We start from the raw sequence: 16,957 nt of genomic DNA, 5'->3' as shown, positions 1-16,957 counted from the left end.
CATTTCTTGAAGTCTGACTTGGTTCTTTTTATTTTCCATGTATGTCCTTAACATGTTCATGCCCTGATCCTGTTAAGGCTTTCTTTTAAGCTTGACAGGATCAGAGCAGCCTGAATTTATGAATAACCTGGAGCAGTAGAGACAATGTGCCTCTAGTTCACTCTAGCTGGTAAGAATACAAATTATAGGGGCACCTGGGTAGCTCAGATGGTTAAGCGTCTGACTTCAGCTCAGGTCATGATCTTGTGGTCTGTGAGTTTGAGCCCCGCGTCGGGCTCTGTGGAGACAGCTCAGAGCCTAGAGCCTATTTCAGATTCTGTGTCTCCCTCTCTCTCTCTGCCCCTCCCCTGCTCATGCTCTCTCTCTCTCTGTCTCAGAAATAAATAAACGTTAAAAAAAATTTTAAAAAAAGAAAAAAAGAATACAAATTATGTCTGGCCCTGTGAGAAGTGTTTTACCCGTACCTTTCCAGTGCTTTTCTCATGTACACACACTGATATACGAGTCAGCTGAAGACACAGTGGGAACCACCAGCATATTTGCAGAGTTCTTTTATTTCCAGTAATTTGTTTGCAAATTCTAATCATCATGACCTTCCCCCATTCTCAACTCTGTCTCTTCAACTCAGGGAAACCTCTAGGTTCAGTTTTGGTTTCCCCTACCTGCACTATGGCCTGGAAACACCATACAGTAAAGTAGAGCAATCACAGAGCTCATTTTCTCTGCCCCACTGCCCTTTTTCTTTCTTGTTTTACTTACTTCATTTTGACATCTAGCTATTTAAAGCAAACCAATGTGTTAGTGTCGCAAAGCTGCTGTAACAATGTACCATAAACTGGGTGGCTTAAACAACAGAAATATATTGTCCCACAGTCCTGGAGGTTGGAAGTCCAAAATCAAGGTGTTGGCAGAACTGGTTCCATTTGAGGGCTTTCCTGTAAAGGGAGGATTTGTTCTACCTTGACTTGTAGGTGCTCATCTTCTCCTTGTCTCTCTACATCATCTTTATGAATATCTGTGTCCAAACTTCCCCTTCTTATGAGGACATCAGTTATACTGGATTAGGGCTCATTCTAATGGCCTCATTAAATTTGATTGCCTCTATAAAGACCCTAAAATCAGCCCTAAAATCCTATTGATAATTGTTAAATTGATGTCTATAAAAATCAGTTTAGTATAATGGCTAGAGGTGAGGACAGTGGAATCCTACTGCCTGGGTTTGATTATGGTGCTACCACTTCCTAGTTCTTTGTCTTAATATCCTCATCTATTAAAACATCTATGAACATACTAATTTTACAGAAATAGTGTAAAAATACATAGTGCCTGCTAAATAATATACCTTCACTAAATGTTATAATGTTAAACTTAATATAACTAACAATAAATGTTAGTTAACACAGTAATTAGAAAAAATCTCATCATTAGAACATGAGTAGTTACCTAAACCAACAGAGAGCTTGAATGGCCTTGATGAAGGAGATTAGAGAATTTACATACAAAGACCACTTCATTGATTCCATTTTCCGTGATGTCAGAAGTACTATCTTCTAGCTTTTTAAGCTTAAAGTCTTTCCTTAGTGGCCCCCTCTCTCTACATTTTTACATATAGCTGCCAAAGCTCAGTTTTCTAAACCTCACTTTAAGTCACTTCTCTGCTTCAGAATCTATAAAATCTACTCACAGATTGCCATATTAAAACCTAGATTCCTTTGCCGGTTTCTGAAGACTTTTGAAAACCCAGCAGTGTCTTGGCACAACTTTACCTCCTAGTCTACTTTACACTTGATCTTAGACAGAAGACTGAGAAGTGATCTCTCCTAGTCTACTTTAGCCTCTTCTTTACTGGGCAGGCTATTGTCTTCTATCCTCCTTTCAAGACATGTCCATGCCGGGGGGATTTCCAGCCTTATTTTCTGCAGGCATCTATCACCCTTTTCACTTGTTATTTTCCACCCTTCTCTTTCTAGTGCCTAAATAGCATTCATTGTCCAGTTCAAATCTTTCATTCATTTACACTTATTTACATGAACATTTATAAACATGTCTTCCATGGAACATGCTGCTCTGGCTGTTAAGGATTCAGGATCAACTGGAAGTAAAGGAACATTCCTGACTGCTGCATTTACCAGAGCTCTCCTTTCTCTAAACCTTTAGTAAAATTGCAGTAAGTTTCAGTACTTATTTTTGTATTGTTTTATCTATATTAGTTCTGTTTCATGTCTTCATTCAATAGATATTTTTTGTACAAATATTCTTTACTAGGCAGTCTGCTAATGATACAGTGGTAAACAAGACAGACATAGTTCCTCATGGAAATAAAAGTCTGGTAGAGAAAACAGTGAAGAAGGTTCAATTACAGATGTAATGAGTATTACACAAACAATGTGTAGAATCTAGAGATGTTTATAACAGGGAGAATTACCCCAGTTGCTTATCTGACAAAATGTCATCTAAGCTGATTCCTGAAAAATGAGTACGAGTTAGATAAGTAATGAATAGGGAAAGTATGCATCAATAAGGAAATAGCTTGTGCAAAGGCTTTAGGGCAAAAGAGAATATAATTGAGAGAATAAGGAAGACTATGGGTATCAACAAAGAATAATAAGTAAGAGGAAAAATGGAATAATGTCATGAATAAAAGAAATGACCTTTTCAACTACAAAGTGAAGCAGAATTATTAGCCACAACATAACTCAAATGTCGAAGAATTGTGAGAGAAAAAAAGTGAGACTTGAAATAAACAAACATAAAATATGACTTGAAATAAAAACTGAATTAGAAGGAAATCAGTCTGCCAAATCAGATAAGAAAAATAAGTGATATATAGCTGGTAAACTTTATTGAAAACAAACTGTAATAAAGAATAAGAAATACAGTTACTGTTTTTGAAAAAAGATATCTGAACCTTCACAACCGTAAACCTAGGGGACAGATAAAGACAGATAATATTAATGGCAGTTGTTGTCATAAATGTCTAGGTGTTACTGAAAAAACTATGGAGGCCTCACAGCTTTTTACAGATGTACCTTTATAAACAAATACAAAACACCATCTTGGAAACACCAAGGATGTTGAGGATGACATCTGATCATCTTACTTCTGGACAATATGCCACAACTTCTTGCCACAAGGCAAGCATAATGTTCTTATTCATCTTTGTATCTCACACCACAGAATATATTTAATGAATGTGAAATAATAAACGTTCAAATTTGAGAAATAAATGTATTTTCAAAGCATCTCTTTTAAGAGTATTTAGGGCACAAATATATGAAAATAGTTCATTTTAAAGATGTGACTCTACTTAACCTAGTCTAATAGTGTTTGATATTCCAAGATAGGACTATCTCACAAATAAAATCTGCTAATTGTATCACAGGTAAAAAAATAAATAAATAAAGCACACATTCTAGCTACTATTTTCTAGTGTCCAGAAAAAAGTCATTGCACTAAATGCCATAGGTAAAATCTTCACAAAGGTTGTTCTCATAATGGTAAGCCCTAAATTAATAAATCCAGTAAGACATTTATGTGATTCTAAGAGAAAGTACAAAATGTTTATCGAATGTACAAATGAATAAGTGGATAAAAGGCTGAATGAAGGGGAAGAAAAGGAAGAAGGAAAAAAATGAAAAAAAAAGAAAGGGAAGGAGGAAATTACTTTATACCAGGAAATAGTGGAAGGAGTAATTGGGAAGTTTCCATCCTGTCTAATAAAACAACAAATTTTAACCATTATTATAACAAACTAAGTTTCAAAATAAGATTTTTCTTTCCTTTTTTTTTTTTTAAGATTTTTCTTTTAAACCACAATGATAATACTACTGGACCTTTTAGAACGGATTTTAAGAAATTTAAATTTAAGAAAGGCTTCACAGGGCAAATAGGCAATGAATAGTTTACATAATTCTGTTAATGTATGTGTAGCATGCAAAATTTCATTTTAGTTATAAAACACAGCTTAATTCAAGATGAAAACATTCATTTGCTTTTGAAACCTTAATTAAAATTCATTTTGGGAGTTAATGGTTAGACGTTAAGTATAGTCCAAAACAAGGTATACTTACAGTAAGAGGGGAAAATGAAAAGATCCCACCACTAATATTACAGATATAAAGTTAATTTTATACCTTAATCAAAATGTAAATCTATCACTGATTATCAAAAGCACAATCAATGATACATCTAATGACTAAGTAAATCACATATATAACATTTTGATTTTCTGTCATGAAATTCCTCATCCTTGATCTAAGTCATACAGTATTATGGGCTGATTTCACTGTCAATTAACTAAAAAATGAAATTTACATATAATAACAATATTTTTCATCTTCAATTATGTATTTAACAATGAAAAACATTCCTTCATGGTAAATCTTACCTCATTGTATCTGTTGCTGGGAATTTTGATACTGGTTTTCCGAACTTCCATATCAACCACCAGACCTTGAACTACTGGCAATGTATACTGGTAATTTCTGAAGTCCTGGGCAAAAGCAGATTGAAATGGAATAAAGAATTCATCAATGGTAAGATCTGACTGATAGTAGTAAAATCAGAACAAAAGGAAAGAATGTGAAAATTAAAAGAACTCATTTATTTAAATAATAAGGAAATGTATAATGAAAACCCTCATGTTTATATTCTAGCTCTCCAATTAGACTATAAACTCTTATAAGGAAGAAGACCAGTTGCATATACCCTCTATATATTATATTAAACAAATATTTGAATGCTTATTCTGCTTTAACACCAATTAACATTTTCTGGATGTTACCTGCCTCCTCCCTCTAAAGTAAGCTCCAAGAAGGTATGGACTCTCACTTGTCTTCTTCTTGTTATATCCCAAATGCCTGTAACAGCCTAGGCACCCAATGAATATTTGTAGGGTAAAACATACATATACACACACCACATCCAGTGTGGCTGAAGCAAAGTGATGAAGAGTGCAAGGAGCTGATGTCAAAGTGACAGCATACAGCTAGATTTCATATGGTCTTGGAGGCCACCACAAACACCTGTGCCTTTACCGTGAGATTTTTGACCTATTTTAACAGATCTCTCTGGCTTCTCTGTAAATAGATGGTAAGGGAACAAGAATAGAAAGAAGGAGATCAGATAAATGTAACAAAAATAATTCAGGCAAGAGACAGTGATAATTTAGACCAAAGTGTTACCAATTCAAAAAGTGGTGAGAAGTTATCAGATTCCGGGTACATTTTGAAGGGGAAACTGAGAATATTTGTCACTGGATTGAATATGGAATGTGGAAAAAAAAGCAAAATCAAAGATGATTATGAATTATATGGACTGGGCAACTACAAGACTGCCATTTACTGAGAGGCAGAACACAGTGGGAAAGGGAAGGTAGCAAGTCAGAAGGCTGCAGGAGAAGAACCAAGAAAGAAAGGTGTCCAAAGAAACTAAGAAATGAAAATGTATAGATACGGGTAAGTTGGATGTAACTGTGTGAAAATTATCTTCTGATTGCTTCTATTTACTCAGGGAAACTGGGGCTGGGACATCAGCAAAAAGTGAGAAAAGGAGAGGAGACACTGGAAATTTGAGAAAACATGAGAATAGGAATGGGTTATGGACCACGAAAGATTGTCAGGTAGGTCTGAGAGTTTCCTAATGGTATTGGTCATGAATCTAAAGTGAGACTGGGGGTGTCTGGGTGCTGAGTTGGTTGAGCATCTGACTTCGCCTCAGATCATGATCTTGCGGTTCGTGGGTTCGAGCCCCGTGTCGGGCTCTGTGCTGACAGCTCAGAGCCTGGAGCCTGCTTCCAATTCTGTGTCTCCCTCTCTCTCTCTCTGCCCCTCTCCTGCTTACATTTTGTTTCTGTCTCTCAAAAATAAATAAATATTAAAAAAAAAATTTTTTTTAAGTAAGACCAGTAAATAGGTGACTCTTTTTGTCTTCATCCACATGCAGGCCTGGATAAAGTTACAAATGAAGGAAGAAATAGATCCACACAGGTATGTCGACTGACTTTTGATAAGGGTGTAAAGGCGAATAAATGAAGAAAGGATAGTCTTTTTAACAAATGGTACTAAAACAATTGGACATATGAACAAAGGGTTTCTAACAATGTCTCACAATCATAAAATTTAACTAAAAATGAACCACAGAACTAAATATAAGGCATAAAAATAAAACCATAAGCCTTCTACAAAGAAACATGGGAGAAAATATTTGTGATGTCATTCTAGTCAATAAGTTCTTAGATATCATATAAAAAGCATGCTCCATAGAAAATTAATAAATTATACTTCAACAAAATGAAAAATTTTTGTTCTGTGACAGACACTGTTAACAGAATAAAAAGAGAGACCATAGACTAGGAGAAAATATAACAAATGATACAAATCTACCAAAGGACTTACATTTAGAATACATGAAAAACTCTCAAAACTCAACAAGAAAACAACAACCATATTTTTAAATGGGCAAAATCTGAGTATTCACTAAAGAAGATATAAAGAGGGCAAACTAGCACATGAAAAATGCTCTGAATCACTCATCTTAAGAAGCATAGAAGTTAAAATCACAAAGGTTAAAACCACTAAACTCCTACTGGAATTGTAAAAATTGAAAACAAAAAAGAAATAAATACTGGGCAAAAAAAGAATTCTTGTATATTACTTGTGAATGTAAACTGCTATAGGCATGTTGGAAAATAATTTCACAGTTCTTTATAACATTAAATGTACTACATGGCAAAACTAAGGTTCACACAAAATTTCATACATGAATGTTTACAGCAGCTTTGTTCATAGTCACCAAAAACTAGAAACAACCCACAGATCCATCTACAGGTAAACAGACAAACTGTGGTTCACAATGCAACTGAATACTATATAGCAATAAAGACGAACGAACTACTGATGCTCAAGTTTACCAGCATATGCCACCCCAAAATATGCCTCTGTTATTCACTGTTTGGCCAGTCTAATTTTTAGGGCCTCAGCCAAAGAACCAAAGATGAGTACAGGAAAAAGATTTTTATTTCCTTAACAACATAAGTAACAACAAAGATGAACCGGAAATGCATGATGATGAGTGAAAGAAGCCAGACTCAAACGGCTACGTACTGCATAATTCCAATTATATGATAATCTAAAAAAGCTAAAACTGTAGGGAAAGAGGATCAATGGTTACCAGACATTAGGGGTGCACCAGCAAATTTTCTGGAATGATAGAACTCTTCTGTATCCCAATTGCAACAGTGGTAGTAACATAACTCTACATTTGTCAAAACTCTTAGAAGTATACTCCATAAAAGGTATACTTTACTGTATATAAATTTAAAAAAGTTTTTTTTAATTAAGAGGTAGATTTAACCAGGGTTTACATTTTGCTGGGCTAATAAAACAGAGGGTAAGATACAGAAAGGACCTGGAATCATTTAAAATAAAAGTGATTTTAATGATGAAACCATGGAATCTTAAGACAGGAAAGGAGAAAAATAGAGGGAGTGAGAGGTAGTAGAAAAGTGTTGGAATCAATAGATTGGTAAATTCTGTTAAACTAGAGACAGAGAAGGTGGTAAAAGGGTTCAAAACAAGTCTCTTCCATATGTGCTATTTTGGTATGTGGACTCTTTTGAGCTGAAGGCAATTAAGACCCTGCAGGGTCAAGAGAACTTTTGCCCTGTCTTAACTACCTAGAAGAATCTAAATTGGGGGTCTTTCTCAGAATTACAGTTATTATTAGAGATAAATTTTATCTGAGTGACCCATCTCAGATGTAGATGTATGTAGGGCATACATCTAATTGCCAAGCAGCTGCTCTTCTTATTGCCCTGTAAATTGCTCTCCTCCCTTTGGCAGCCCCAGGCCCCTATCCCATTCTTCAGCTCAGGAGGAATTTTACCTTTCTGTCTATGAACCCCTCATGTATGTGAGGTTTTCATATGTACAAAGTTAGATTTAATTTTCTCCTGTTAATCTGTCTTATGTCAATTTAATTTTTAGACCAGCTAGAAGAATCTTTGAAAAATAGAGAAAAATTTTCCTCTCTGACAGTGGAGATGGAGAATAAGATGCTTCAGGAGATATTCCACCAGAAGTTTGTATAAATGAACTGATACAGGCAATAAAAACCATAGGCTTCTGTTACTGGATTACAGGATAAATATCTCCTTTTCTTTCCAAAGCAGATTACAATCGGTAAAAAAAATAAAGAAATAAATACGTAAATAATCTTGTCAGGGTGCCTGGGTGGCTCAATTAAGTGTCCGACTCTTGATTTTGGCTTGAGTCATGATCCTACGGCTCATGGGATCAAGCACAGCATCAGGCTTTGTGCTAACAGTGAGGAGCCTGCTTGGGATTTTCCCTCTCTCTCTCTCTGCCCCTCCCCTGCTCATTCTCTCTGTCTCTCTCCCTCCCTCCCAATAAATAAACTTAAAAAAAAAATTATCTCGTCAAAAATGTGACTAAAAACTAAAGTTACCAGGAGTGACAAAGTGATGGGGACTGAAGTAGAAGGAGGGAAATGGAGAGGGAGAAAGAGACAGAGAGAGAGACAGAGAGAGAGAGGGGGGGGGAGGGAGGGAGGGAAAGGAAGATAAAGCGGGAGAGGGCGATCTTATAGATTAAAATATAATTTTAAAATTTTCACTTCTGGGAGTGCCTAGCTGGCTCAGTTGGTAGAGCATGTGACTCTTGATCTCTGGTCATGAGTTCAAGCCCAACACTGGGGATAGAGATTACTTAAGAAAATAAAAAATAAATTAAAAAAATAAAATTTCCATTTCAGGACAAAATAGAGAAAAGTGGACTGAATTTACCTTCCTGCCTGAAACAACCCAAAACTACACAGAACATATGAAACAATGGTTTTCAAGACACTGAACCTCAGACAACAAAGGACAGTGATCCTTAAAAGGCAGGAAGCAAACAAGATGAGCTCTGTGATTGTACAGGTTATGCCTCTAGAGAGTTTACAAGCTCAGGTGCAGGAAGGGAGAACCCAGGCAGAGGCTGACAGATTTCCTGAGTTGAGGAAACAAAACCAAGACTCCAGGAAAACCACGGTAGCTATACTTCACAGGACAGAGCATCAGAGAGGAAAAAACTGCAAAGAACTCCAAAGACTTGCAGAGGGTCTCACTCCAGAATTCAGAAAAGTTCTGATTAGCAAATGTGTCTGAGGAAACTTCTTGAAGCCGGTGAAAAAACTATTTGAAGTGATTATCAGAAACACTGTCTGGCACACAGGTCTGGGAATAGTGCCTACTCCTAAAAACCACAGAGGAAAACCTCATATTCCATGAGCATTAGGTAGAGTATTACTGTATAATAAACAATTTCACTGGACTTTGCTCCTGGTTCCTGAGAGGTAGCCTCTAAACCCTTGGAATTTCCTGAGTGATAGGAGTGTCTGTTATTCAGTGGTGGATCTCTGATAGTCTATGTTAATTTAGTGAATCATAATAGGTCCCTAGATAGTTTATCCTAACAAGATGACCCAAGGTGGGAGCTAGCCATCCTAGAAAGATCAGCCATGTGATAAGAGGATGGGGCTTTGAGACACATGATATCAGGGGGCTCAAGACTGAGTTCAATCACATGACCAATGACTCAATCATCATGCCTAATAAGGAAACTCCAATAAAAACTCAGGACACAAAAGCTCCGGTGTTTATTCTGTGCATATTGTTATATATCAACATACCAGCAGGGTGACATGTCCCAGAGGGCACAGAAGCTTCTTGGGTGGGGCCCTCCCAGACTTTGTACTCTGTGACTCTTCTCTCCACTGGCCCTAATTTGTATTTCCTTTACTACAATAAAACTGTAATCTATACTATATAGTATAGTATATATACTTTGCTGAGTTCTGTGAATAATTCTAGTGAATTATCAAAACTGAGAGAGTAGTGGGAATGCTAACATTTGTATCCAGTTAGTCAGAAGTATGTGTAGCCCGGGACTTGACCCTGGTGTCTGAAGTAACAACAGTCTGGTAAAGAAATGTGCCTTTAAGCTGTGAAGTTTGGCCTAATTCCAAATAGGGCCCAAAGTCATTACAAGTACTCCGAAGGGTCTCGCCTTAGTGCTGAGGAATAATCAGCACTACAGTAAACAAGACTTTGGTTCCACCTTACAAATCTTAAAAATCAAGACTTGCAAGAATCAAACTATTTCTAGGTAAATTAACTGCCTTACTTGTAACAGAACTCAAGTTTACAGGAATACAAAAATACTCACCATGCAGCAATGTAAAATCATAATATTTGGCTTCCAGTAAAAAATTTAAAAATATCGGGGCACCTGGGTGGCTGGGTCAGTTAAGTGTCCAATTCTTGATTTTGGCTTGGGTCATGCTCTTACTGTTCATGAGTTGCAGTCCCACATTGGGCTCTGTGCTGATGGTGTGGGTCCTGCTTGGGATTCTCTGTCTCCCTTTCTCTCTGCCCCTCCCTGCTCATTTTCTCTCTCAAAAATAAATAAATAAACATTAAAAAAATTTTTAAGGGGCACATAGATGGCTCAGTCGGTTAAGCGTCCAACTTTGGCTCAGATCATGATCTCATGGTTTGTGAGCTTGAGATCCACATCAGGCTCTGAATCAGCTCAGAGCCCACTTCAGATTCTGTGTCTCCCCCTCTCTTTGCCCTTCCCCTGCTTACGCTTGCTGTCTCTCTCTCTCTCTCACAAAATAAACATTAAAAAAAATTTTTTTTTGAATACCAAGCATGCAAAAGCAGGAAAATACAACTCAAAATAAGAGGGGGAGAGTGCCTGGGTGGCTCAGCTGGTTAAGCATCCAACTCTTGATCTTGGCTCAGGTCATGATCTCAGCTCAGGTCATGATCTCACAGTTTGTGAGATGGAGCCCTGCGATGGGCTCTGTGCTGACAGCACAGAACCTGCTTGGGATTCTCTTTCTCCATGTCTCTCCGCCCCTCCTCCACTTGCACATGTGCTCACGCTCTCTCACTCTCTCTCTAAAATAAATAAATAAACTTAAAAAAAAAAAGAGGGAGAATTAATCAATGGAAACTGAGTCAGAACTGATAGAGATGTTAGAATTACCAACAAGGACACTATAGTAGTTACTATATATTCCAGATATTCAAAAAATTAAGTACAAGGAGGATATAGAAAAAGACCTAAGTCAAATTTCTAGAGATGAAAATGACAATGTTTGAGATAACCCCCCAAAAAAGATGTACTTGACAGTTTTAACAATGCAAAATAAGATTGTTGAACAATAATAACTGTCCAAAATGAAACACAGAGGGAAAAAAAGGAGTATTAGTGAGCTGTGAAACAATTTCAAGAGCCTAATATGTCTATAACACAGAGTCCTTGAAGGAGAAGAGGGAGAGGAAAGAAAATGTTCTTTGATGAAAATTATAAACTCACAAAAATAAGAAGCTCAACAAACTCCAAGTATAAGAAACATGGGGAAAAAAAAAACAACAACCCTATATCAAGGTACATAATCAAAGTGCTCAAAACCAGTGATAAAAAGAAACACCTTAGAGCAACCAGAGAAGGAAAAAGCATTATATACAGAGGAACAAGGAGGGAAAATAAAGTCCTCGTCTGAAACAATGCAAACCAGAAGAAACAGTAGAGCGATTATTATTCATCTTTAAGGTACTCAAAGAATACAACTATCAACCTAGAATTCTACATCCAGCAAAAATATCTTTCAAATATGAAGGTAAAACAAAGATGTTAGAAATATAAATGCTGAATTCCTCACCAGCAGACCCACACTACAAGAAATGTTACAGGAAATCTTTCAGGCAGAAGGGAAATGACACCAGATGGAAATACAGATTTATACAAAGAAATGAAGATCACTGGAAATGGCAACTACATAAGTAAAGCTACAAGAGCTTTTCTTATTATTTAAATCTCTTTAAAAGATAACTGAAACTACAACTACAACGGCAAGACAGAGTGAGGAAATAAATCCAGTCCCAAAAAGTAAGTAAAAAGCTGGGTAAATGTTTTTTTTTTTTTTTTTAGGTTTACTTATTTATTTTGAGAAAGAGAGAATGAGTGGGGAATAAGCAGAGAGAGGAGAGAGAGAGAATCCCAAGTAGGTTCTGCACTGTCAGTGCGGAGATCATGACCTGAGCCAAAATCAAGAGTTGGATGCTTAACTGACTGAGCCACCAAGGTGCCCCTGGGTAAATGGTTTTTTAAAACACAATCATTACAATGCTCTGGAATTAGACCAAAAGCATATAACACACTGAGATGTGTTTCTTCATGAAAACTACCGAACTTCAAGCAAGAACAGTAGAGCTGAGTCTGTGATCTTCTTGCTTGGGGCTGTGCCCTAGCCTTCTTAGGTAGTTCAAGGTAGTCTATGAAATAAACTCTGCTACTTGAAGGATCTTACTTGATTTGGAGTGGTGTCAGCTACAGTGGTAATTTCAATGGTTAGTGAAAAGGGAGGGCCAGCAGCTCAGTTAGCCTGAGGTTTGAGGTAAGTAATGAGCAGGCACATTAGCCAAAGATTTAATGAGGAGTTCTGGGAGGTGAGATAGCCACAGAGAGCTTCATAAACTCTCCAAATACCCAGAATTGTCCTTAGTCGGTGCACACATACAGCAGAGCCTGTGCATGTGCAAAGGAACATGGGAGATCCTAGCAGAAAGGAAACAAAGTATGAATCCCAGTCCATACACAGATTTATCATAAAAGAATGAATGACTTACTAGCTTGAGATATTTGAACACAATCTCTGACCAATCTTGGGCTAAACAATAAACTACACAGACAAAGAGGACACCTCTATGATGGCAAGCTTAAAATAAAAACAAAATAGAATGCTAGGTGCTTTAATTGTACATTACCTCTAGTCCTCACAATAATCCTGCAAGGTCACTTAGATAGTAAGTGTATATATAATCAAGGGCTGAAATCCTGTACTGTTTCACTCAAAAGCTCCATATATTTTCCAAAGAATATATGTATGTTTTTCATTTCCTACAGCATAAATCTTCACCTGCCTGAAGCAGCAGAGGTATGGCTGTTAACAAAAAATGAAATCCTTCTCTTCCTTCTCCTGTACAAATCCCAGTAAGAAAAAAGTAAATAAAAATTCCCAACTTACTGCAAGAAGATTCATGATGGTATGTCCCGTCTCTCCAAACAATGGCTTCCGAAATCTGACACTGAACAGTGGGCATGGATAAACTATGGAAATGAAAAATAATCAGACTAAACTTGACAGCTTAAAATTTTGGCAAAAGCGGTGTCAAAGTTCATAAAGTTTTCAAAATGTAACTGTAATAAAGCATATGAAATTTAGGGCTCAAAAGTATTTAGCATGGTAGCATCACAGACAAATTCTGAGCCTTCTACAATAAATGCCAAAGTAAATATTCTGATGACCAGATAAGCCTTTTGATGCAGCTTTCTCCAAAATGAACTATAACATCTTAGGAAGCACTCTTCTTCAAACTGGATTAATATGATCCAGGAAACAAACCTCTTCTAATTCCTCTGTATTCATTCTTATACTTCTCCCAACCAGGATCCTCCTTAGAAAAGCCAAACATGAGGTGGCCTATTAACTCGCTTACTTATTCCTTGAACTTTATGGAGTGAACTACCTATATAAGACAGGAAGATATACAAGTTCTTTCCTCTGGATACAACCCACTCCTTTCCCTACTTCATCTGGATAATTCAAATGCCTCTTTCACAATTCAGTCCAGAAACACTTTGTTCTAAGAAATATTTCTTATCCAACTCCTTCATTCTTGGTGAAGTTAGAGTCCATCTTCAAGCTCCAAAAGAACTTTGTTAACTTTGAGCATGTATTTTAACACAATATACTACTATAATCATGATTTCTATATGTCTTTCTTACAAAGGTTTCTAAGAGCCTGTAACGTATCTTAGCTATTTCTGAATTCACAGGATTTGTTATAAATGGTAGACCTTTATTAAATTCTTATTGAATGAGCAAGGGAAAGAATGAAGTTGACTTGCTGAAAACATAAAATATACTGTTTTATAGTTTACAAAATAAGTTTTCTTTATCGTTTTTGATCCTCTTAACAACCTTACATACTTACAGCTCAAGTCACTTGCCCAAAGTTACAGAGCTAGTAATTCACAGAGTTAAGAATCTTATTCAAATGGTCTGATTCCTAGACCTTGCAAGTTTGATTAGGTGAAGGTATAAGGTTTAAAAGAAAGCTTGCATTTAGGCCTTAATGTCTTAAAACTCCCAACTTAGTTGTACTGCTACCACCATGAGCAAAAAAGCTCTTCTACTGCTCTCTTTACCTAAAGTGATCTCTATACCATTAGTTTCCAGTATGTGTTACGTTATGCAAAATACAATTTGTCATACTATTTTCCAATAAAATTACCAAAAAATGTTCACTATAGATACTATAAAAAGTCACTTGTTAAATTCCAATTCATTTTTTCTGAAGATGAGCATATATTTATCAATGAACTATATAAAACCAGTAAGTCTACAAGGTAATAAATAATCACTAATTTCCTCAGTAGAGATTTTTAGTCCTTCACATTAGAGTCAAAATAAGTAAACACAATGGCCAAATTTAGCTTACTGTGTCAAAAGATTTCTGCTGAACTATATCACTGGGGGAGGGGGGGTTGCGGGCAGGGGGGGAATCTGAATATTTCAGGTCTTTATTTAGTCATCATGTCTTGGCCATATGGTGTAAAAGAAGCTATTTTACTACTTACGCCGATATTCAGCTCCAAGTCTCAACATTAGTCGGATGGGAAACACTTTAGCCCAAGGAGTTTCCCATTTCTGGATGAGAATCCCAAACAAGTAAGGTGGGGTTGGGAGTACCAGGTCTTGCAGTGACTGGTAGGTAGATGTCACATATAAGAATCCACCATGTTCTTTACTGCCAAGGAAACTCTGACTGAAGAAGGAATGTCCCAAGTTGCCCACAACATTTCCTAAAACCAAAAAGCTCATTAATTACTCCTCATCAATAAATCGATTATATTTTTTATAATCATTATTAGTTAACACTGGGCCACACACTACCAAACACTAATTCCCAACCTTTCACTAAACATGAAAGACCCATGTTTACAAAGTTTTTGAAATAAATGATATTTATTAAATGAAAATTTGTTTTCCAATTTTATAAGGGCCTCTGGTGAGCATAAAATAGCTTATATTATCACACTGTAGAAGTCTGTCTAGCTAAAAGTAAAAAATATTAATGTCTTCCTTAGATTGTACAGCTTTACTGTATGAACTGTATATATGAGACCTTTAGAGGTCTCAGGATAAGAATTATTGCCTCAAAAGTCATGAAAAAAATGTTAAGACTAGGTACCTGCTCTCACAGAGCTTACAATCTCATTGGGTGAATAAAGTCCATTCATGAACACAATGAATTAAGATAATAAGTACAGTTTTGTATGAGACATTAAAGGAAGAAAATCTATGGAGAAGGTAGGATTCATGCTTTGTACTTCTGGGTGAGACAAATATGAAACATAACTTAGGGCTTATTTAAATTCATATTAGTTTTTTTGTCTACTAAGCACCTTCTAATTCAAACATTTTTTAATGAAACAGTGACAAATCAGCTTTCATTAAGGAGACATTCTCCTCAGTTTAGAATTACAAAAAAGCAAAAAAGCTTCCCAACAGGAGCTGTTCCATAATGGAATAGTAGACATGTTCCCTAGATATGTACAAGCTCCCTCTGATATCTCTGAAAGAAATAACAGCAAATACAGAGATCCTCACCAGAAAACTTAATGCTTCCTTTCCTTGAAAACTACTATCTACTCATGCAACAGTTCAGTGATGGGTCACAGAATCCTTGAGTGAAGTAGGAAGCTATGTTGACAGCAGGGTCCGCAGGTGAAGGGAACACCTCCCCACAAAACTCACAGAAGCCTTGTGGCTGAGAGCCATGTTCACCTGCACATTATCATCTGCCAAATATATTTAGGGGCAGTACTCTTGCCCGAGGATTAACCAAATCTGGCTGCACGTTTGAGCTGCTGGGCCAGATCTATAAAAACAAAAAAAAATCCCTGTATCAAGGAAGGAGTATGTACTCTGGAAAAAAAAAAAAAAATTCACAGATTGTGGAGTCACAGAAATATGGGTTTGAATACTAGTTTAATTACTATTATGTGATTTGGGGGCAAGTTATTTGACTTCTGTGAGCTTCAACGTCTGTGTAAAATGGGGGATTATAAATTTCAGACCTGTTGTGAAGAATAAATGATGGAATATATGTAAAATGCCTAACAGTACATGGTACTGTGTTCTCAAAAAATTATAACTATTATTGTTATAATGCACATATACATATAATGATTAGCCAAACATTACAGAATTTTCTTTGCTTTATCAAAAATTTTAGAATAAGGTTTGTATAAATTTTCATCTTTTAACTTGGAGTAGAGGAAGAATGGGAGATAAAAGAGATGGGAGGTTTTTTTTCTGCCCACAATGGAGAGTACACAATAGCATTCCTCTAAAGTTCTAATGAGAGTATAATGTTTGTTTTGTAAGACAGCCCTAGTGCATACAATTCAAAGGTGACAACTATGTTGGCTTGGCCCACAAGGCATTCATTCATTATTCCTTTGGCATTTCTTTTTTTTTTTTTTTTTTAATGTTTTTATTTATTTTTGAAGGAGAGAGAGACATAAGTGGGGGAGGAGCAGAGAGAGAGGGAGACAGAATTTGAAGCAGGCTCTAAGCTGTTAGCACAGAGCCGACGTGGGGCTTGAACTCACGAACTGTGAGATCATGACCTGAGCTGAAGTCAGACGCTTAACCGCCTGAGCCACCCAGGTGCCCCAGCATTTCATTATTAGAGACTGGAATCTATTACTGGTTATTTTTCCACAGATATTTATTCCCTTTTTGCTTCTACGACCTAACAACCTACTCCTCCTCATCCCATATCCCAATCAAATTCAGATTCGTCACTATGCTC

At 36.5% G+C, this 16,957-nt stretch overlaps 1 protein-coding gene across 4 annotated transcripts in view; it reads right to left on the bottom strand.

Annotated features, from left to right (window-relative positions):
* ZFYVE9 (zinc finger FYVE-type containing 9) overlaps positions 1–16,957 on the bottom strand; it is a 210,457-nt gene that overhangs the window by 41,397 nt on the left and 152,103 nt on the right. For all 4 annotated transcript variants that reach the window (XM_053214032.1, XM_027059196.2, XM_027059199.2 and 1 more), the window contains 3 exons: positions 14,715–14,939; positions 13,099–13,181; positions 4,388–4,492 (listed from right to left, as the gene is read on the bottom strand). In XM_053214032.1, coding sequence (XP_053070007.1) covers positions 4,388–4,492; positions 13,099–13,181; positions 14,715–14,939 — 413 coding nt within the window. The remainder of the gene's footprint in view (positions 1–4,387; positions 4,493–13,098; positions 13,182–14,714; positions 14,940–16,957) is intronic.

This window comes from Acinonyx jubatus, chromosome C1 (assembly GCF_027475565.1).
Source record: "Acinonyx jubatus isolate Ajub_Pintada_27869175 chromosome C1, VMU_Ajub_asm_v1.0, whole genome shotgun sequence".
Classification (NCBI taxonomy): Eukaryota; Metazoa; Chordata; class Mammalia; order Carnivora; family Felidae; genus Acinonyx; species Acinonyx jubatus.
This window is presented reverse-complemented; position numbering and strand designations above follow the sequence as displayed.